Raw genomic sequence first — 24,564 nt, 5'->3', positions numbered from 1 at the left:
ACATATCCCTTTAACAAAAATCACCAGTGCATGGTTTCAAGCATCGTTTCCTCGTGAAAAACGCTTATGCGTATACTGTTCGATGAAAGATAGAGTGCACACATATTATGAATTGTTAAACTGTTTGAGTATGGTGTTCCATTCTGGCCCTGTCCATTTGCTGTACTCGTCAAATCGTACTTGGGTGATTGTACCACTTGCTGTTTTCACGTACAATTTCCCTTCCCAGGACCAAGCTGTTTCATTTCGTTCTTGGTTCAGTTTACGTTTTATTGACATCAAAACAGCTTGGTTCAGCTTTGTTAGGTCGTCATTTAGAAAGATGCCAGAACCTTTCAGGCACCTTCTATTTTTCATCACTTGATCTCTCTTGTACCTGGACACGAATTTCACAATTGCTGCTCTTGGTTTACTATTGGTATCTCTCTTGCCTAGTCGATGTGCTATGTCAATATCGTTTATGCAAAGATTAAGCCCCTCGATCTTCTCATTTAGAAATTTTATTATTGCCTTGCTAGTGTCTTCTGCCGTTTCACTTGTCGTTTTATTGTTATTGTTATTATTGCTCGCTTCGGCTAACCCTGCTATCCGGATATTATTCCGTCTTCCATACTGCTCAAGCTCGTTGAGTTTACCTGATTGTTTTTCCATGACCCTAATTATGCATGTTTTGTCATGTTGTTCACTTTCCTTTGCTTTCTTCAGATCATTTTCAAGGCTTTCAATTTTCCTATTTAATTTGTCACTGTCCAGCTCTTTTTCGAACAACTTTGCTTCTAGAATTTCAATTCTCTTTTCAAATGGCTTAACTATTTCTGCTTTAACCTGTGTTGTTATTTTAGTTACCAATTCCTTTGTAAATGAGTCGTTTTTATCTATAAACGATGTCAACTTATCGCTCATCAATTTCAGTTCGACTTTCAATCTTGAATTTGGCTCTCCATACTTTCACCCTGTGTTTCAGGGATCGTTTTTCCTTTTGATGCGACTATTTTACCTTTTTTCTTCTTTTGTTTTTCTACCACTACTTCACTTATACTTGACTCTAACTCACTCCCGCTTGTACTAATGTGCTTTCGCTTATCCGCCATTTACTATTTTCTTTTGAAAAGTATACATATTTTGATCTTGTTGTGCAGGCGTGTGTATTATTGTCAGTTTACACATATGTCAAGATGTACACATTCAATATGGCGACATCCTCTTTTGAAGCATAGCCTGACCATGTGCACTATAAAAAGTTTTTACATTGTAGTTGTTTTTCAATTTTAAATGAAGTCGTATTACCTCGTTACAAGAAAACTTCCATTTTTCACAAATACCACTTTAATCCAGTGAAAATATTCACTTTACTATGTTTTATTTATTTTTTTGCTCTGTCCAAAAATAACACGTCCTCCCTCAAAGGGAAACAACTCTCTCATAGACTTCCTTCCGACGAAAAATCCAGCCGAGGCAAACAAATTGTCGTTCCTAATTAGCCTGTGTGGACTGCACAGGCTCATCTGGCGCGATGTTATACGCACACGCTCTAAGCCCACATTTCCCCGACCGTGACTCAAATTATGTTTTAGCTGCAAAAGTACCATGTCAACAATACTTCCGGTATATCACAATGGGACTTCACGGGATAGCCTGCCACCCAGCCGGATGCGACACCGCATTGAATATGTAAGAAATGCAAAAAATTCCATTTTAAGTAAGATTCATTCGTTAGTTCTAGAAAATCTAAAAGTTCAACTCAAGGTTCAATTACATCATAACCATTTGTTTAAGGAATATGTTAACACGCGTTGGATGTTCAAGAAATACCAATGTTTGCAATTAAAGTTAAATTACACATCCACACAAAGTGTAAGGAATGAAAACCCTATCGATTTATTGGTTTAGAAATATACATCATTAAAAGTTAGAGTTTAGTACTCCTTTATGTATAAGAAATTAAAACTTCGCATCCAATCTTATAATGAATAATCAGTATTTGTGTAAGGAATTTGTGACAGCGTATGACAATTTTTAGACATGGGGAAAGTTTATAATTAGGAATTTAGTTACCATGTATGTAATGATTTTTGCATTAATCATATCACTTAAATTACTTGCCATCAAGAGATTTGAAAAAGGTCGATATTTGTTAAATTTTTTTTTACGGGGAATTGATTTTTCCGTTGTGATGTTTGATCAGTGGCTGCTCGTCATCATACGATAAAAACCAAAAGTGTACCATAGGTTCGTAGTTCTGTGTGATATCATTGACTGCTTTCGTGTTATTGTATTGCTCCACTAATCCCTTTAAGTTAAGCGTTTCGAAGACAAGGAAATCGTAAGTATGTCTATTGGCTCTTTAGCCCCAGTGGGTGGGGAATAAATACCAACAACGGTCGATGTTTATGTGTGTTATGTCCCCTGCTGAATTAAATACGAAATTAATCTGCAACAATAGCATTGCATAATATAATGAAGATAAATTAATTTTCATTAAGGAATAAACGATAAATTATGACATAAAAAAATATCACCATACCAATTATGCAACCGCATCGAAATGTTTAACAACACAATGTAATTGTAACATTATAATAATGCTTATAATAATAATAAAACAAATAATTGTCATAAATATATATATATATATATATATATATATATATATATATATATATATATATATATATATATATATATATATATATATATATATATATATATATATATTTAATCTGACACGAGTTCTCGTTTCATATATATATATAGCTACGGCAAATTTAATAAAAGCGTTTTATTATATATATATATATATATATATATATATATATATATATATATATATATATATATTATAAGTTAAAGAAGATAAAACCTGCTCTGCTTGTGTTTCTTTATAGTATCACGTGGTACGAATGGAGACATCTGTTTCAATAATATACATAGGCATATACTATTTAAAAGCTTTGTTAAACGAGCAATATACATGTATGTAACAATCAAAAAGCAACGTATTAGAATTATAATCCTTTTTGAATGACTTGAGCTGCGTTCTGGGAAAACTAGGCGTAATGCACGAGCGTTAAGTATAATCCCAGAGTAGCCTTTGAAGTCCACACAAGCTAATCAGGGATTATTATTTCCTCTTGTATTGTATTTTTTGTTAAAAGGAAGTCTCTTGTAAACGAAAACGTGTAAGCGGAATGTGTCGTCCCCTATTAGCCTGTGCGGAATTCACATGCCAATCTGAGACGCTCATGCAATGAGACCCGTTTTTCTCACGGCGTGGCCTAATCATGTGTAGTACACACAAAGCATAAAAAACCTGATTAATCACGTCTACATGCGCATTACTTTGTTACACTCGTCTGCAATTTAAGACAATCGCTTTCGTGGAACCGTACAGCCAGCTGGTCCACGGGACAAAGCTACATGTACTTTATGTATGGTACCGAGCTCTCAGAGGATGGTGTCCCGCACTGAAACGTGCGCGGAAACGACTATATACAGTTTTACAATGTATGGACATGTCAAAGGGTCGCTCTGTAAGTAGCCGTGAGTGTTTAATCGCATTTGTTGCTGTTGTTGTTTTCGTAATTGTTGATGATGTTTCTGCTCCTTCGTATAGGTTTTTGTGGAAGTTAGGATGACAAATGAGTTGAGCCGTGCACTGAGAAAACTTGGCTTTATGTATGTGCGTTAAGTATCGTCTTAAATTAGCTTGTTCTGTCCGCACCGTTTCTCAGGGACGACTTTTTCCGCGTAAACTCGATTTTCGGTATAAAGAGATTTCCTTTAAACAATACATCCTTAAAAACGGAAACTGCCATCCCTGATTACGTGTGTTTGTAATATTTTGTTGAATTTCATTGGGGATTTCGTTCAAACACAAATGTTTTGGTGTGTTTATTGAAGTACGTATTGCCTTAAGTAGAATTTTCCAATTACATCATCCGCAATTTATAAAACACTTATGTGACGAATTAAACATATTCGTAGAGTCAAGACCTTAAAAACGTTGTCGCCGACGGGAAGTCGAATTAATCCGTATTATGGAATGCAGAACACTAATTCAGTATTTAGTAGATATAATGGGTTTTCGATGAAAAATTCGTAAATCTATAATTTGATCTTAAAGTGTAAATTGAAGATACTGGGCAACCAGAAATGTATAGTTGTTGAGTGCATGTTCGATTGAGATTAGATGCTTAAAGAATTTAACTGAAAGTAAATTTTTCATCAATTGATATACAATTTCTTGAAAATATTTAAGTACAATTTAATAATTTACACTCCTAATTTTAACGAAATCATTTGAATATAATTATATTATTATTATCAATTTAAGCATTTCGAAGTGCCTTAGTGTGTTTTCCTTTGAGAAAATATATTTCTTTTTCAGTAACTTCCAGTTTCCACGTCAGTTTTTATAATCTGCTAGTCATTAGCTCTTTAATGACATCCGCATTTGCAATGCATTAATTATACTTAAATTATACTTGGAATAAAGAGGGTGAAAAATACAAGTGGAACTCGTTTTCAAGTTTCAGAAATATTTGTGTATTTTTGGTGAACAAAATGTATAGTGAGCGAAGTGAAACATGAACAATTTATAGTGAGCTCAGCGAATCATGTACAATTTATAGCGAGCTACGTAAAATATAAACAATGTATGGTAAACTAAGTGAAACATGAGCATTTTATAGTGACCTCAGTGAAGCATGAACAATTTATAGTGAGTGCAGCGAATCATGTACAATTTATATTGAGCTCAGCGAATCATAAACAATTTTAAGTGAGCTTAGTTAAACATGAACATTTTAAAGTGAACTAAGTGCACAACATGAAAAAACAAAACACACAGACACATATTTAAATTTTAAAACCATTTAAACTTTATTAGTTAGCCATTATATTAAGCATTATTGGTGACGTTATCAATATCTGAAACGCCAGAAATGATATATTTCGTGTTTGCTAAAACGTTTTTAGTGTGTAACGTATATTTATAATATTGCGCCTGTCTTTACGTGACAACACATATAATGCAGTTGTTTAGAAATCAAAATATATTCCTAGACTAGTCCGGACTCAATGGTAAAGTTGAAATGTTTTCTTCATGTTTTCAGTTTTCTTACTGAATAAAATACGGTTGTATATCTTGGTCAGTAAGATTGTGCGGCAGTGAAACTTTGAGTGCTTGAATGTTTTAATACAGTATATAGTTGAAGAGTCAGGATATAATAAACCGTTTAAAAACTGATTCTTATCAGGCGCCTTTATGAAGTCGTGCGGATCCCCACACACCGAAACGTGTCTCTCGTATCCGCTTACCATGGCCGTTATGGTTACAGCAAAAATCCGTAAAATATAGAGTTATTTATGTGGCTGATAAAAGTAATGACTAAAATACGTTTATTAACAAATCATTCCGTTTTATGACCAAGATGAACGGCAATAGTTATCATTTATAAAGTTAGTTATGTTATTTATGAAACCTTTATTTATATTTGACATAAGCATACCAAAGGAAATAATATTTTATTGATTTGTTTATTTATTTTCCTTAGATTTGCTCGCTTGGTATGTTTTTATCTCGCCCCTCTGTTGGGCGCCTTAAAAGCTGTTGTAACAATATTTTACTAACTAATATATTAATTCGAATTGCACTGCAACCTCTTGGTTAATATGTGATCGGACGGTCGTAGCGCAGAATTGTAGGCTTACATTTTTGCGACTGAAATTTATTGAACAATCGTGTTCAATACTAGAAAACCGGGAGCCGCCCAGCTTCTGTACGAGCAGTGCCCGATGACCCTGACGAATTCTGCACAAAGATCGATGTATATGCCTCAAAGTCGCTCCATTAGTAAAACGCCGTCCAGAATCCGACAGTGCCCGGTCGTAAAGCTACGAACTACCTGACCCAGATAAAACAAAATCACCCGGTCGTCATTTACTTTTAAGAGCTAACTTCTTGATAGTATATACAAAAACCTAAAACCTAATATAGCATGCTAAACATTCAACAAACATGTGAAGTCAAGTATATACAACTTTAAAGCTGCCTATTGCACAGTGACCCCTGGTACAATAGGATTTTATCTCTGTTATTTTGGTCTGCGCTTTTCTGCATAGGCCTATGTGAATTAAGGGTTTGGGTTGTTATTTAGTTACCAAATAATGTTCATTCTTAATGAAATTATCTTTAAGTTGGATTTTCGTTTCGATTTTACTTTATTTTAAAGAACAATGCCATTCAAGCAGAAATGTCTTCCCTGATTAGAACGTGCGTCCGGGTTTTTCCAGTGCTCATCTCATACACGTATATACGGGGATTAACTTAAGGAAATCCGCACATGAAACAGTAGTTTCAGCTTTTGATAAATCCTTACGAATTATACGTATTGTAATTCTCGTGAACACTTTTGATAATGGCCGTGTTATTTACTATGCAGTAAGTGTTTAACTTTTTCATGTTTTCCTACTTAAAAATGTAATCGTTATTCAATCTAATGAATCGACAAAACTAGTATCTTTAATTGCTCTCACGTGTAATGTTGGTATATCTTTATATTAAACATATCCACTTTAATAATGTTCAATTGCTAAAATCTTACACATATCATGCAATTCATCTTTTCTTTGTATATTTATATAACAATAGGCGTGAAATGCTGAAGTTGTAATAAATATTGTGTTTCGATATATTCGGCTCTGTAATTTTGTACAATTCTCATGAACGTGTTTGTATGCGTTAGTTTGAATTTCACAAGAATTATTTTGATTTGTTTTGTAATTTTCTTTTCTTACGAAATACTCACTAACAATATCTATTGATACTATGCATATTTTCCCAAGTTATATACTAATGTACACCAACAAGTTAACCTATCGCAAACGTTTACATCCGATTTGTGGTTAACTGCTGTTTAAAACATGTGTGCAATTGTGCATAGAAAGTAAAACTAGCATTTTTCCAACTGAACTTTGAAACCTGTTTTAAACATTTTGAATGGTAATGTTATCAAAGGTCAAGCATCGTTTCGTCATATGCATTGCCCTTCAAATATTCCTCCATACATCAGTGTGCGCTATGAATCGTTCGTCATCTTCATTTCATAAGAACGCCCTTTATATAAGCTATCACGTCTTTGTGGTGCAGTATGTCCAAATGTTCGACACCGTGGAAGGTTTGGTGGTTAACCGTCTGATTCTGTTGGTCTCGCAAACGAAGACAGCCGAGGAGGCTGCGAATGTTTACGGTTCCGTCTCCGTTGTCCTTTACATATTTGGGATTCTTCTTTAGCCACGTGCTTTTATCATACAAGAACCTACCGGCCGTGGGAACATCCACGCCGTGTAAGCAATGCATTTCAACCTGCGGGGCCTGAAGAGGTTTGACCAGACCCTTAGTGTCTTCCCACGTCATGTAACCTACAAATGTAAGCAAACACCAAGTGATTTTTTTCATTGCTTAATTTGTCGTCGTCGGCTCAGGTACTACTTACATACACTCTTAAGTATACTAAAATGTACGGAAAATACACTTTAAGGCACCTGGCCATACTCCGGGGTACTTTTTGGTTTATTTCCGTACCCCGGGTACTTTGTAGTATACGTAAGAGTACACGTGGTACGTTTAAGCAGTACTTGGTCGACAATGGCCAATCGAGCGTTATTAAAAGAAGGGATACGGCCAGACGAGGCATACGGTTATGATATTAAAGAGCAGGAGAAAGTCTAACAATTGCATGTACATTTCCCATTATATTACAAATCCACAAAGATTCTCTCTATTGACCTTATTTGTTATCGGTTGGTGACAAATCAATACATTTTCAAAAGATATTTCACTTCCGTCTAGAGTAGCAGCAAAAGGATGCGAACATTTGATCGTTTGTCACATACTGTACGCAGGAGGATTTCAATAAAGGATGATATTCAGTATATAGATGGGATTCCCAAACAAGATGAAGCCAGCTTACGACATAGCGTAATCTTAGTAATTATTAGCATAATTTAATTATTTGAAAGACTCCCACGGTTGTACTTATTGTTTTTTTATTGCAAGTTCTAGGTTTAGAACGTCTTTGATTTAATAACATCCGTTAAATCGACTGTCATAAAAGCCTTCTATCTGACGCGAAGAAAAAGCTAGTATTGAGAAAAGTATTCCTACCAGTCTCATAGTCAATATCCTTGAAGAGCTGCTTGTAGTCTCGGACCGTGTAGTTGCGGGCAGGGGAGACAACCAGCACCTCATCGGGCTTCCAGAACTCGTCAGACGGCATGAGCCATGCGGTACTTGTCATGCTCCGCTGCATACGGCGAGGTTTCAGAGGGCTTATTAGCGGAATATGCAGATTGTCACCTGAACAATAATTAGAGACTATCGTTTGCGCAGTCATATACCATAAAAGGTAAACAATTTATAGAACAGCAACACGGCTCAACAAAATTGAAGGTAACAGTGTTTATTACGTCGTTATTTTATGAGCTGATAATCTTGACTGTTATTACAGGGTACATGATCACGTGACTTTGTGGGGTTCACATTTAAGCGTTAATGGATGTAAACACACCTGTAAGTGGTGTTTTTTTAAAATAACTGTTTCAAACATTTTTTCTTCAGAATTTCAACTAGTGCATAAAATTCAGTTTTAAGGCTGCTTATGGCAATGTTAAATCCGATGTAGTAAATTTATTAAGCCGAAAAAATTCAATGTGTTCAGTATGCATGAACACGATTATGCTTCACGCAAAGTGAAATTTTCTCACCGATTTCAGACGTATTCAAGAATTTACTCTTGGATCTTAAGATATCGGCACACACTGCTATAGAAACTGTCTTTTATGTTGTAAGATTTTTGCAAATGCATTTTTACAACTTGAGATATTGGCAAAACTAATCTTCTAAAAGGTGTGTTCACATTCTGTCCTGCCCGCGTGTAAACCCCTGCGAACCCGTTGATCCTGCACCATGATAATAGAGGCATTCTATGTCTGTAGGCCAAACCTAGGCCGGTACTCATCAACCAGTTCTTGACTTAAGAATAATAACAAGTCTTAGACTCAATAAAAGTACCTTAGAGTTTATATGTGTCGTGTTCTGGGAAAACTGGGCATAATGCATTTGCGTAAAGTGTCGTCCCAGATTAGCCTCTGCAGTCCGCACAGGCTTATCAGGGACAACACTTTCCGCTTTTATAACAGTTTTCGATTATATGTAATCTCTTCTTAGCAAAAATCCAATTAGCCTGTGTGGACTGCACAGGCTAATCTGGGACGACACTTTACGCGCATACATTATGCCCAATTTTCTCAGAACGCGACTCATATATACAGGATAAAAAATTTGCTTTTATCATCAACATATTGCTATTTAACAAATAATAATACAATTAAAGGTTCTAACTGCCACACTTGACTTGACTTTAAATAGTCTTAGTACATAAACGCTTTAAGATTATTCTTTATTTTAAGACTGGAGTCTAACCCATTTATGCCTAGTGGACTCTCCCATACTTCTAAACTGGATCAATTTATTTCCAAAATTAGGGATGTCTAGTATACTTATTTCTATATTTAGAATATTTATTACATAAATTCCTTTAAGCAAACAGCGCAGACCCTGATGAGACGCCGCATCATGCGGCGTCTCATCTGGGACTACGCTGTTTGCCAAGGCCTTTTTTCGTGACGCTAGGTTTAAATGAGTGTAAGAATCGGTTGGGGAAAACAGATCCAGTGCCCGCTAATCATAGTGGTTCGGTTATTATTGACATATGACATGCACGTGATTCCTGTCACTATAGTGTTACTGTTACTGTAGTAACATAAGGACGCTAATAATAATAATAACAACGGTTGTTGAGATTGTAAAAGGAAGAATATCCGCAGACTTGTATATTTCTATACAATACTATACTTTCTATACTTTTTATTTTAAGTACAACGGTTCGTGATTGTAATAAATTATGTTTCAGAAACGTCCACTCTACCGGTTATCATGAGCCGAATCGGTTTGAGTGCGCCGCCCCAGACCCCGGCCAGGGAGATAAAGCCCATAATAAACTTGTCCTTCCACGCCTGAGTCATGCGGTTGAGTAAGTACAGGGTGACAGGGCTGCCCATGCTGTGGGTAATCATGTACACCCGCTGGTTGTTGTTGTTGTAGTACGCCCTCTCTATCAACTGCTGGAGGGCGGTGAGATACCCTTTCAGTTCATCTGTGTTACACATATTGAACGTTTTTCAATTTAAATAAGTCTGGCTTTGGGAAAACGCGACTTAATTCATGTGCAGTCTGCACTGGCTAATCAAGAACGACACTTTCCCCCTTTACTTGATATTTGTAAAGAAGTGACTACCGTTAAACGAAAAATACTGTTAATGAGGAAGTGTAATCCATGATAAACATGTGCGGACCGCACAGGCTAATCATGGACGACACCGTACGCACGTGCATTAACCTATTTATGCCTAGTGGACTCTCCTATCCTTCTAAATCGGATCAATTTATTTCCAAAATTAGGGATGTCTAGTATATTTATTTCTATATTTAGAATATTCCTTACAGAAATTCCTTTAAGCAAACAGCACAGACCCTAATGAGACGCCGCATCATGCGTCGTCTCATCTGGGTCTACGCTGTTTGCAAAGGCCTTTTTTCTAGACGTTATGCTAAGATGGGTTGAGCCCCCCTTTCCCGAGCCAGGCTCATATCCGAGTTTGTTCCATGTATAACTCGCTTTTTGTTCCGTTATCAATCGTTATATCAAACGAATGAACTTCGGAATACATTTAATGCGAATTACAATGGCATCAGTCAATAATGTGTGTGAAAGAAATTGACGTTTAATTTATTGAATGAAATAAATAATTGACAACTATATCGATTATAATCTTAATTTTTATTTACGTTTATGTTCGACAAGAATTGGTATGAATTTAGTTTTTAAACTTTCAAGCTTTGTACGAACGTAGTGTTACTGATCGTTTTATTCCAGAAGCATCACCTGATATGCAAATAACACAATGAAATAAAATGTTTTTAAACGAATTCAATGCGGTTTTGTATCTAGGGCGGAAATATTCCATTTAAACAGAGTTTCGGGTAAGTGGAACGTTTTCTGATCGAGTGTTGTGTACAGAATCAGAAATTTATAAACTTCTTCTTACTAGGCGCTTTTCTGAAGTCGTACGGAGCTCCAAACACCGAAACGTTCCTCTTGTAACCCCATTTCACCATGGCCTGTACAATGTCGTTAAAGTACTTTGCTGGAAAGAAAGCGGCATTAATGCGTGTAAAATTTACATAATAATGCATGCCCTCGTATGATCACAATGAATGGTAATTATCATAATATATCATTATACTTATTTATTTTGTTGTAAATGAAATGATGTACATACTTTAAAAACAATATATACTCGATAATTACTAAGATGAATAGCAATTATCATCATTTGTAACGTGATTTATTAATGTTGGATATAAGTATGGTTTATTTTGTCCGTTAGATTCGCTTGCTCGACATGTGTTTGTCTCACTCATCTGTTGTTGGCTTTAAAGATGTTGAATCAAATTGCAATTATGTATATTAAATAAATAATACTTTCAGATCATAATTTGTTGTCGAACAACCCATGACAGGAAGTAAAGATTGCAGATATTTATCAAAAGTTATTGGAATATCAACCTGGATGTCCAAATAAGGTTTAATGGAAATAACACATAATTATGATCGGTGGAATTAGTGGAAACAAACACGTGTTTTATGCCTGATAATCGACATTTCATTTGAATGTATCACCATCAACTCCACCATGTGCACAATAGACAGAGAATATGCTAGATTTTCTTTTAATTAAAAACACCAACACCATTTATCCCTACTGTAGGAGCCTTCTTTATATAACTCCAAAAGACACCAAGTACTGGTTCTTTCCAGGAAATGAATTCGAGAGCGTTTTAATAAGCCTGTTGCTTTCGATTTAATCGAGCTAAGAAAAAGGTCAAAACTAAACTAAGGTTTCCGTTTGGGAGATGACTTACTCAGAGGGATTTTCACACTGTCCAGATACTCCACAGTTTCAGTTGTACCAAAGCCTGGGATCATGGTTTCCACTCCCGGAGAGTTCTTGGTGGTTCTCGTAACGTTGTCATACTCCAGCCTGGAACCAATCAACACGTATTATGGAAGATTCCATAAATGTCTCTTAAAGATTGTTTGAGCCTCTTTTTAGGGGAAAACTTTGCTTTAAGCATGTTTGTAAAGTGTCGTCCCAGATTAGCTTGTGCAGTCCGCGCAAGCTTATCAGGGACGACACTTTCCGCTTTTATGGGATATTTTTTTTAACGGACGTCTCTACTAAACACAAATCTAGTTGCGGACTACACAGGCTAATGGGACAACACTTTACGCTCATGCATTAAGCCCAGTTTTACCAGAGCGCCGCTCATTTATCTGCTTTATCATCCAATAATCGCGTTGGGTCATCGGCTATTAAGGGGAAAAGCTTTTTTTGATAACAAAGAACACAAATATTTAGTTTGTATATTGTATGAATCGATTGTGGTTATGCATGTGATAAAACAATTGCTGCGGATGTTTGTTTTTTTTAACTTTTCGTGGCAATCCTCCGATCCGTGAATTGCATGTTGGTGTAAAGTGTTGCGCAATACAGTCATTGAATAACAAATACATTGCAATACGTAAAAGTGCTTTAAAAGCTAAAAACAACAACAAAATAAAAAATGATCAAACCACATTTCATGTACATCATTAAATTGTACGGAGTGTATCATGCTTAAAATATATAGTTATGTTGTTTTTTTAAAATATATTTTTTAGATACATATTTTAAAGATAAACTATTTGGAACAATCGGTAAAAACTGAAGAAAGATGTGATTAACATTAAAAAACACACAAAAACGTAACTGAGCATTTTATGTTCATTGGTTATATTGTAACCTGTCTGATATCTAATTCGTTTACAACCTATGTGATATGATTGTAACCGCTAACAAAAAAATGTGCACCGTTTAGAACAAATTAAAATTAAAGTGTTGATGTCATGCATATACACATTTTAAACCAGATTATCTAAAAACTATTGACAACACAATGGCCCAATTCAAATCTAATGGTCAAGCAAGAACAACCAACCATAATTAGTCTATCAAACAAATGAATAAAAAAAGAACAGTGCACCAAACATAAGAGGAAAAAATAAAAACGCGTTACCTCATGTTATCTACGAAGCAGTTTATCCACAAAGGTGTGAGTTCTTTCATATCAAGCCAGAGGTCTGTAAAGGTTTGTGTTTGCTTCTTGCAGTAAGGGGCAACCTTATGAGGTTTGTTGAGTCTGGCGCGTATTTGACTGCCTCCATCTCCCGGGACTGCCAATGGAATGTGTGGTGTGATATATACGATTTAAGAACACTATTTGTTGCACTTGAAATCATTCAGATAAGGACAAATATTACCCGCTAAACCCTTGCAGTTATGCATTGTGCTGGCTCGGTTCCCAGTTATGACCACAGTGCGCTAACATTGAAGCTACGTTTCCACTCTCTCGATTGGCGTCATGATTTGCATCGTGATCTTAATCGTGAAAGCATCGCGGTAATCCCATCAGACCATATCGGATTTTGTACTCATTGTTGTAGATCGTGTTATCTGTTTATTTTTTTTAACAGTTCAACACATGTCTACGATTTACACGATGTTCTGCGCTTAATTGTTAATCGAAATCATCGTATCAAATCGTATTTAATCGTATTGTATCGTGATTAAAGCGCGATAAATCTGATTTATTCTTACTTCTACATCATGTTGATCGGAGTCGATCTTACAAATGAAAGAACGTCTCGCTTTGACGATATTTTGCGATTGCAATAATTTATTTACTACCGGGAAGATTGTCAATCGGGCTGTATTTATATGGTTCGTGTTTAGTCGTGATTGTTATCTTGTACATCTTCGATTAAATCGTTAAAGATAGCACAATTACATTCGTAGCGTTTTGTTACGGATAGCATATAGCATTGACAAACGAACGATATGTATGGTATATATCTAGATAATCATTTCGGAGGCATATCTAATCGAAAACGTTTTTAAAACAATCTCAGCTGAACGTTTGTAATCGATACAAACAGGCAGTTTGATTCAATAGAATCGTTTTTTTAATACTAAACGATTGTTTATTTTATTTAGTACGTTCAATTGTTACAAACTCTGAAGATCATATTTACAGGAAAGCACAACATTTTAATTGTGCTATGTTGTTTTTTCACGAATGACCAACTGGTGTATGGTATTGATCAATGCGGGTTTTCTTTTGTTTATATCTCTTGTGTTACTTAATTTTGCATATGCTCTATCTGTACACGTACCCAAAATAGGTAGGTTTATTCTGGTAAAAATGAATGGTTATGTCGATCATAAAATGCACATATAGTCATTGTGACTCGATTCTAACCCCCAAATATATATGTTCCGCCTCATTACGGTTGCATACACTTTTCATTATCATAAAATAAGGTTAATACGACATTTGTTGAAATCTAAATGGTGGACTAAAGTGTTTCAGCTGAGTTAATAGAATATCCATTTTGCATTCAGTGCGGATATTTCAACAAAAGATAATACATTTTTCAATACAACCGCGTTTCGATTTTACCGGTAAAAAAACATCAATAAAGCATATTTAATAAGTCTATTGACGTTTATGGTCTGATGGATTACTCCTTTTCATACCTGGACTATGAATCGACATGATTACAAAATGTACGAACGTTTTCTCACCTGACACAACTGACTTTTGATATGATCGATTACTTTTTTATCATAGGGGAAGCAAGTTTGACTTGAAAATGTTGTTTTTTTAATGCAAAAATACGGGGTCAGTCAAAATGCTCTCTCAGTATACGACTTTACATGTCTGATTGAGAGCGCTGGTCAAGAATGAAATAGAGTTGGAAGCTGTCGGCACTTTTGTACCTCTATCAACTTAAAAGAACTACAAAAGAATTTTCAAAAAAAGAATTCGACACAATTAATTTCATGTATATGTTATTATTATAAAGTAAATGTAAATTGTTCAACAAGGGAGACAATTTTACAGAGTGTGTGAATTTTTAATTAAATGAAATATCATTTAAAAAATGCAAATTAAAAGTTACTTGTTCACAGAATATCGTTTTTTAAATTTGTTTGATTTATTATCTGATAAAACTTGAATGTTTGGAATAGTTTTAAATAATTATGATGAACAGAGAACATATCAAGCAAAATGTTTATTCCTGCAGAGGGATTTTAACCCGAGACCTTAGGAAGCAAAAGTTAACTTGGTACCCTTGCACCATACAGGCTTTTGCGTTTGGTTTGTAGTTTAAACGCTCAATCAAAATTTGAAAATTAGTTCTCTCAATTTCATGTAAGTGTGTTAAATATATTAAGATTAATAACGTCCGATAGTATTTTCATCATTTTGATGTGTATTATTTACAAATCTGCATGCACATGCATTATTGGCAAAGCGAAATAATTATAATGCGCCTAACTTTGAATCTTGCATGTTGGGGTTGGGCCCCGTGCTCATCATTTATGGCTGATCGTGCAATTATCTCAAGTATCATGATATAATAAATATTGTTGAAAAATGTCCCCTTTTCACTGAAGAATTATATAAAGAATTTACGACGTTTTCTTACCAAATACCACCTTGTTAGATATCGTTGATAACCTTACATTCCCAGACTCTGAATCGATATGTTACACACGGTTTGCTTGTTCACACACTCGATGCTTGGGTTTAACCATTTTCCGAGCTCTCTGTACTATTAGAAGCGTCGTTAACCCATTTATGCCTTTAGTCTAGAAAATTGGCATTGGCAAACAGCGTAGACCCAGATGAGACGCCGCATGATACGGCGTCTCATCAGGGTCTGCGCTGTTTGCTTAAAGGAATTTATGTAAGGAATATTTTAAATATAGAAATAAATATACGAAACATCCCTAATTTTGGAAATAAATTGATCCAATTTAGAAGGATGGGAGAGTCCACTAGGCATAAATGGGTTAATAATGTACACATTATCGGTGGAGCAGTTTCGTAAAAACGACTGGTCTTAATATTACAACTGTTTTGTTAACCAGATGTATACTAAAATATTGTATGATATAATGGCAGTACAAAATGACGTGTACGTACCTAATACTACTGGGTTCAACATCGCTTTACATTGTACAACTCCTAAAAAAATAAACACCACAATTTGTGTCACAGCCATCTCCTTCGGCAAAAATTGATGGTTTGGATTATGAAGGATTGAAGAGAAACAACTACAAATTAAGGAAATAAATTTGTACAACAATTGTTTGAAATATGATCGATCGATGAGAAACAATTTACAAACGAAAGGAAATAAATTTGCACAACCATAACCAAAACTTTACTTAACTAGTTTCGATATTCATTAAAATATTCTATAATGCGGAAGAATTTTGCGACCTATCTGTATTGAAAAAAAATGTACAGTAGAAGATATTGAATTACAGTATTTTGTAATATTTATTATGTGCACGTACATCTTTTGAGCATGAAAATGTTTCTACAAAATATTGAACTATTAGTATTTAGAATCGTCATTGCATCATAGCTCATTCTTGATTATGTATTGAGGGAATTTTTGTCTTACACAACCGAAACCGAAGTTACTATTTTAACACAAGAGTAATAAATAAGTGCAATTTCACGAACGGTTTGATATTGGAAATATTAATATAACCATGTCCTCAAAATATAACTTATTGTTTTTTTTTCGAATTAATGTTGATTAAAGAATTATTTTTAACTATAATTTTATACTCACCTATTGTCACAATATATTCATCCTGTTTTTTACGACCTCATTGTCATGTGAAACAAAATAATGATATGTTTGTTCTGTTTTCTTCAGCATTCGAGTCGTCGCGTCCTTAACCCATTTATGCCTAGCGTCTAGAAAAAGGCATTGGAAATCAGCGTAGACCCAAACGAGACGCCGCATGATGCGGCGTCTCATCAGGGTCTGCGCTGTTTGCTTAAAGGAATTATGTAAGAAATATTCTAAATATAGAAATAAATATACTAGACATCCCTAATTTTGGAAATAAATTGATCCATGGAAGAGTCCACTAGGCATAAATGGGTTAAATATCAATGTAATTAATCTCTTAATATTTATTTGGGATTGTACAGCATTATTAACAATTGTTATTTATTCAGTACATTTAGATAATTTACATTGTACGAGTTCATTAATCTCACTTTTTTCGGCATTGGTGAACGGAAACATTTGGAGAAAAATTGTATACTTCATTGTCAGAAACGCGAAGAAGTCCGTTAAACCCATACGAAGAGCAATCACAATACATTATATATTATAATTACAGTCAAAACAAAATAGTCTACAAATCATTCTAGTGTTATAACAGTATATGGACGTAAGAGTTGATTTAATAGAGGATATTTGTTGGATTCGGTGGATTATCGATTTTAATTCACGAGTGATCATAGAAAATAATATTTGCGCCACTCGTGAAAATATATATTTTCTGTGAATTAAAATCGATATTCTACCGAATCCAACACATTTTCTCTTTATTTAATCCTTTTTGTCACAGTTTATATACATTGTTAAAGAGTTAAGCTAAAGAAATTCACTGAGATAATGACGTCATTTCGTCAAAGAAATAACGTCATTTCTCTATAAACAGTGAACATTATCGATAATTTTCACTGTTAATTTTCACTGTTTGAAACAGTGAAATTATCCGTTTTTATTCACTTATATTTATCTATAAACCACCGGAAAGCATAAAGTAAAAATGTATACCACATTCTTATTTTCGACGAGAACAAACATAACAACTAATGTTAATTATTAAAAAAAACGAATGCAATATTTTGAAACACATTATTCGAAACTAACCATTATATAAAGGATATTTGTTTGATTCGGTGGAATATCGATTTTAATTCACGAGTGATCATATAAAATATATTTTTTTTATGATCACGAGTGCATTAAAATCGATATTCCACCGAATCCAACACATTTCCTTCTTATTTTATCTTTTTTTCACCGTTTATATACATTGTTTAAGAGTTTAACTAAAAAATTTCGCTGGGATAATGACGTCATTTCGTAAAAAAATGACGTCGTTTCACAGTAAACAGTGAAAATTATCGATAATTAACATTATTACCTGATGTCTTATATAAATGATAATTAATTAATTTTTGCTATTTCCAAGTAGAAAAAGAAATTTGCAATGTTTTAAACTGTTACCGGTGAATATCGAACTGTTGACCGGTAAACAGTATACACTTATTTCATGGATGCGCGGTGAACAGTCAAAACTGTTTTCCAAGGTATCAGGGATGACTTTGGTATTCCAGCGGGCAACAGTTCAAACTGTTGACCGGTCAACAGTTCGATATTCACCGGTAACAGTTTAAAACATTGCAAATTTCTTTTTCTACGAGGAAATAGCCAAAAATAATTAATATTCATTTATATAAGACATCAGGTAATAATTTGAACTGTTGCCCGCTGGAATTATGACGTCATTTCGTCAAAAAAATGACGTCATTTTACAGTTAAATAGTCAAAATAATTTATTTTATCGATAACTGTTGTGTGTAAATAAAAAATTAGTTTGCTGTTATTTCTATGTTGGAAATTTGATCAGGTAATAAAACACTTATTTCATGGATGCTTGGTGAACAGTCAAAACTGTTGTCCCTCGGTATCAGGGCTGACATTTGGAAATGTTGCCCTCGGCCTATCGGCCTCGGGCAACAGTACCAAAGTCATCCCTGATACCTTGGGAAACAGTTTTGACTGTTCACCGCGTCTCCATGAAATAAGTGTATACTGTTAATTTTTACTGTTTGAAACAGTGAAATTATCAGTTTTAATTCACTGATATTTCTCTATAAATCACGGGAAAGCATAAAATGAATTAATATATTCGTATATAAACTGACAATAGAATAACTCGTAGACTATATAACGGTTTTAAGAAGTTTGTGAGTTACCGTATATTGCTAGAAACATTTTTATTGAAGTCAGTCGAATAGTAATTTCGCTCAGTTGTTTGAATGAAGGTATCTTAAACAAAATACATGAATCGCATTTTTATCAAAATGTTTAATGTATTAAATAAATGAAAATACACATATAGCCCGAGTATTTGTTGAAATAACTTAGCTAGTTGCAATTCAGTCCTGTTGAATAGTTAATACAACTGTCAGTCTAGGAATTCCTTCATTTGGAAGTCTAACCTCCGCAGAGCGTCTATCATTCACAGAACGTTTAACCTCCGCAGAGCGTCCAACATCCGCTGAGCTTCTACCCCTCCCCACACAGAGCGTCTAGCCGCCGCAGAGCGGCTTCATGGCGATCATATTCTCCGCGCAGGTCAATGGAAGCTGGACGACCTTAAGCAGGAATTCGCACACGGTCTTCATGCAGTCGCAGCAGGCAGAGAAAGGCAGCAGGAACACGTACCACCAAGCGACGAAGAACGCCACGGGCCAGCCAATGAACCAAAGGATGAGGAACCAAAGTATCCCCCAGAGAATGCCGGGGCACAGCCCTCCGCGACCGCGACCTTGACCTTCGCCAGCGCCAACACCCATGACTTACTTTTGATGACTTCTTTTTTCTGACGCGGCTGTGTTTGGAATGATTGCCTTTGGAAAGCACTCTCTAAAATAAGATATATATTTTACTGGTGCCATTTAATTTTGTGTGAATGGTTTCAATCCAAGACCAGACTTGATAATGTACGTTCATCTGTGAAGATTTGTTATATTATTATTATGAGCATTTATTAATGTATTGTCGATCTATCGTCGGTCAATGTGAGTCTGTTAATTTACAGTTGATTAATGTAAGCAAACAATGCCACATACCTTTTATCCTTAGATTTAACACGATTGGTTGTCTAAAATTCACAAGATGAACAAATACGTAATTATTTTTTTCTTCTAAATTTCAGTTAATTCTAAGACAAATAGCTGCAGTACTTTATTTAAATCATTAAATTTATTTTGTTTGTCTATTTTTACAGTAATCGATACAACACATCATTCCCAGTGTCTACCTTAACACGCACCAGTTTAATGTTTAAATAAGCATTTTTATGTAGAGTATTTGGCTTTATAAATGTGTTCAATGAAGTTTTCACTCCCGATTCATATACTTGGTTCGTTTCAATTGCAGTCAATGATCGGTGGTGTTGTTTGTTTTGTTACTAAGATGCTCTAAATGAATATTCCAATTTCACTTTAAGGGTGGGATATTAAAGATGTCAAAACTGCTTATACACAAACTAAATTATAATCTTTAGCTGACAACGTATTTAAATTAAATGAATTATATTTTTGATAGCGAATATCACACAAGTTTACTTATTGATGTAGACATTGCTAATAATTATACTCGAACCTTATTTATCCCCATAGATCATATATAATTCATTTGTCGTATAGGTGGTCGACTGTGGGGTATGATGAGTACTTGTATATAAGTTTATATGAATACATATGTGTGAATATGTTTATGTGTGCAGGTGTGTATGTGTGTATATCTATGTACATATGTATTTATACATAGAGAGATATATATGATGGAACTACATGTAGACCTTATAAACATATTCCTTAATCTTATGAGAGTATTAAATATTCGTTAAGGAAACAAATTCATATTATCAACTATATTTTCGCTTTTTGTATAGGTGGTCAACAAAGGGATAATACAACATATAAAACTTAATCTCTAACGATGTGTAACATAGCTGGAGTAAATATTTATATGATATCTCCTTAACATAATACACAGTTCCCGACTCTAAATATATATAAACCTATTTAACTACGACTGATTTTCTGGCTGTTATTTTTGTATTGTTATTTCACACGAGCTTTTTTCCATATTATTTAATTTAACTGAGGCGTAAGAAGCATATTTATTATCCAAGCATTGATCCTGTTTTGTATTTATTATTAGATACATGTTGTATAGTACACAATTCTCTTGCAAAAAGCAAACATAGGTACATGATATTGTAATATTTATTACAATTATAAAACTATGTTGGATATTATGTGGTCATTATGTATTAACTTACATGTGACACTCTCACGAAAACAGTTTTATTACGTGTATATTTAAATTGATCTTTGTTCGAAATGATATATTGTATATTTAATTCAAACGCATGCGTTTATTGAATATGTATGTCTATGACCATGAGCTTTATATGCTAGTCTAATGAACTATTCTGTTCTGTACATTAATCCGTGTCAAACACCAACAACTACCACCATTTATGTTAAAGATGACATGTATTTAGAAGTTGTGTCTGATTAAATATATCGGGACGATGGAAAATGCACAATCGAGTCACTCAATCAAACGTTTACTTCAAGGCCATTACAAATCATTCATTTTCATGCGAAGAAAAAACACGCGGTCAAATGTGAAACTCATGATAACAAACACACTTCAACCTATTAAAACGAATGCATATGATTTAACTGTAAGAATAAACGATTTTATGATCATGTTTGCTCAACAGCTTCCAGTATGACTGGTATTGGCTCTCCGTCTTCAATGATTTGTTTATCAATTTCGAGATATTTTACCCATACATGGATTAATCATTGCACTATTTAGATATTGCAACATTAAATCCTGCCTGTCTGCCTTTAATATCATCATCGAGTCCGGTTCACCAAGCGTAAAATATAAATCGATGGGCTCTGTGAGCCGGTTTATTTTTGAAAAGGTATTGAATAGATATCTTAAACGCACTGATAAATAGATCACTTATGTTAATTTTTAGCCTGTTGAAAAGTATTAATGACACTGAAAGAACATATTGATTATGTTAAATAACCAAAGTGGGACTAAAAAAAAATGCTCAAGCTTTTTTTTTAAATTTAAATTTAAGTGTACTTCCATCAGTTTTACAACGTAAGACAAAGGTTAAACAATACCCCCCCCCCCTTGCAATCAATATGTTATAAGAATAGTGCGTAAGAATGTGATAATTCAGAAAGTTAACCAATAAATACTTAAAGCATCATTCATTTGTAACTTAAATACCAAAAGATCTAAAGATGTTAAATGCAATCATATCTCAAAATAATATCAAAAGACAATAAATTATTTTTCAATAACTATCAATTAATGAATAAGAACATAGTTGTACATATTTTGTATGTATTCTCTAAATCATACTGCAAAGAAACCATGCATAATAACATGATAATCACATGTTCGTAATGTGATATTCATTGCAGACTACAATTCAACAAAATGCCATTCCAATCTTATTTACGAACAAGCATTTACATGATCCAATGATTGCTTGATCTTGTTTACACAAATTTAAGTGACTTTTTTACAATGTGGCTAAATGACAATTAAAAAAGTGCATTAAGATACGAATACATTTTTTTATTTAAACAAGCAAAGTGGCACTCCTGACTAAACATTGTGACAAATATGCGTTATTTTATTCATAACCATTAATGAAAATCGGACAAGTAATAAAGCATTTGCGTGTATTACCAACAAAAGGTTTCAACCTTCCAAAATCAAAAACCTTTGTGGTGTGGTAGGGGGTTAACTTAGATTCAAGAGGTACAAGGCTCACACGCAAGTTCGGGCACATTATTTGTTACTTTTATCATTTTAACCTATGCTTTATATTACAGTTGTGTTATAAAATGCATTAACCCATTTATGCCTAGCGTCTACAAAAAAGGCCGTGTCAAAAAGCGTAGACCCAGATGAGACGCCGCATGATGCGACGTCTCATCATGGTATGCGCTGTTTGCTTAAAGGAATTTCTGTAAGAAATAGTCTCACTATAGAAATAAGAATACTAGGCATCCCTAATTTTGGAAATAAATTGATTCAATTTAGAAGGATGGGAGAGTCCACTAGGCATAAATGGGCTGATTGATCATTTTCAGGAAATACGAAAGGTTGTGAACACGTCCTTGTAAACCAAAATTACATTTTTAGAGTGGTATACGTGAAGTGCTAGATTATCGTCTGTATCTTCTAAAATTGTTCATCTTCGATCAACTGATCAACTTCTTCATAAATTGAAATTCTCAAGATTGTCCTGGAGGTTAATAAATGTCGTAATAATCGAAACAGATATCTCAACAAGTGGCCAATAGCTACCTGTAAACCAAGGTTTGGATGAAGCAATTGTGGTTGTTTTTATCAGTTAAAAATAACAGGTCATGTTTAGAAAATGATAACATCGGACCAACAGAACGAGGAACCTGACCTTTAATTTACAACTGCAAGTCTATTCTTAAAAATGTTTTCGTTTCTTCGAGTTTTAAAAGATGTGATGTAAAAAACCAATTCATTTTATTACAAATATAACAACGCAACTAACACACTCACTGTCGCTGAGCTGAGTAATTATTAACGTAAAAGTAAGATATTTGCTTTTATAAATTAATTACACAAGTAAAAGTGTACATTTGAAAATCTGCGTACTTTGGTCGTTACATCAATTGAACACACGTACGGAATCTTAATGAAATTTCAAGTAATTTTTTAACGTAAGCACATTCCTTTTACACCCAGATAGTTAATATATATTAAGCTTAGCGGGGTATTTTTATGTACCAAAAAAAGTTTGTAATATAAGTATCCATTTTTCAGCGATAAGGCTAAATCATGCATTTTGGGTTCTGCAGAAATTTACACTTGTACTTCTTATTGTAACTTGAACTTTAAGGCATTTGTTGACAAATATACGTTATTTCGTTAGCAAATTGTCATACATTTTCTATTGAATCCAATTTCGTAAAGCATAACATAGCGCCAGACTTAAAATAAATTATGCAAAACATAATTATTTCGTTTCCGCTATAAAAACATTTATAAACATGGTATATCATATGATCATAGTATTCTCAAAATGCATTATCTTTTCAATATACTTTCATTAGAAAGAAAAACATATACATGAACAAATGAAAAAAAACGAGTAGTTTTAGCATATCCAAAATGAAAGTTACATTATTTTTTTTTATATGTTGTCTGCTATGAATTTTTATAACTTCCCTAATTTTCAAAAAAAGAAGACCCCTTTTACAAGTTCATTTTGAATATGGTTAACTGGTCAAACATTGATAGTTTTTTCAGATTTCTCTCGCCCGACAGTTATTTAAAACATTGATAACAATTAAAGTTTTGATTTAAAACCTCTATACTGTGATCAAACAATCTGAAAAGTCTAACAATGTATGTATCGAGATAAAATATCGAGTTATTGAAAAATACAAATTTATCTAACATTAAGAAAAAATCGTTGAAATCGGAAATGTCTCTTTGTAAAAACAAATTTATCGTCGTGAGTTTGTACATAAATATAAAGCGAAACTTAGCGAATACAGTTTATTCACATAGATTTTGTTTGAAACACGTCTCCTAAAACAAATAACACAACAACTTTGGCCTTACAACT

General features: G+C 34.0%; 1 protein-coding gene across 1 annotated transcript; it reads right to left on the bottom strand.

Moving 5' to 3' along the window:
* Positions 1-5,934: 5,934 nt before the first annotated feature.
* Positions 5,935-16,363, bottom strand: LOC127845580 (phospholipase A2 group XV-like). The gene is made up of 7 exons (XM_052376595.1): positions 16,217-16,363; positions 13,241-13,397; positions 12,047-12,165; positions 11,170-11,268; positions 9,990-10,217; positions 8,168-8,359; positions 5,935-7,422 (listed from the first exon to the last, which is right to left on the bottom strand). The coding sequence occupies exons 1-7, from the start codon at positions 16,293-16,295 to the stop codon at positions 7,100-7,102; spliced, it is 1,197 nt and encodes a 398-aa protein (XP_052232555.1). The 5' UTR covers positions 16,296-16,363; the 3' UTR covers positions 5,935-7,099.
* Between the last annotated feature and the right edge of the window lie 8,201 nt (positions 16,364-24,564).

Source organism: Dreissena polymorpha, chromosome 9, assembly GCF_020536995.1.
Source record: "Dreissena polymorpha isolate Duluth1 chromosome 9, UMN_Dpol_1.0, whole genome shotgun sequence".
NCBI lineage: Eukaryota > Metazoa > Mollusca > Bivalvia > Myida > Dreissenidae > Dreissena > Dreissena polymorpha.
The sequence above is the reverse complement of the archived record's forward strand: the minus strand, read 5'-3'. Positions and strand labels throughout refer to the sequence as shown.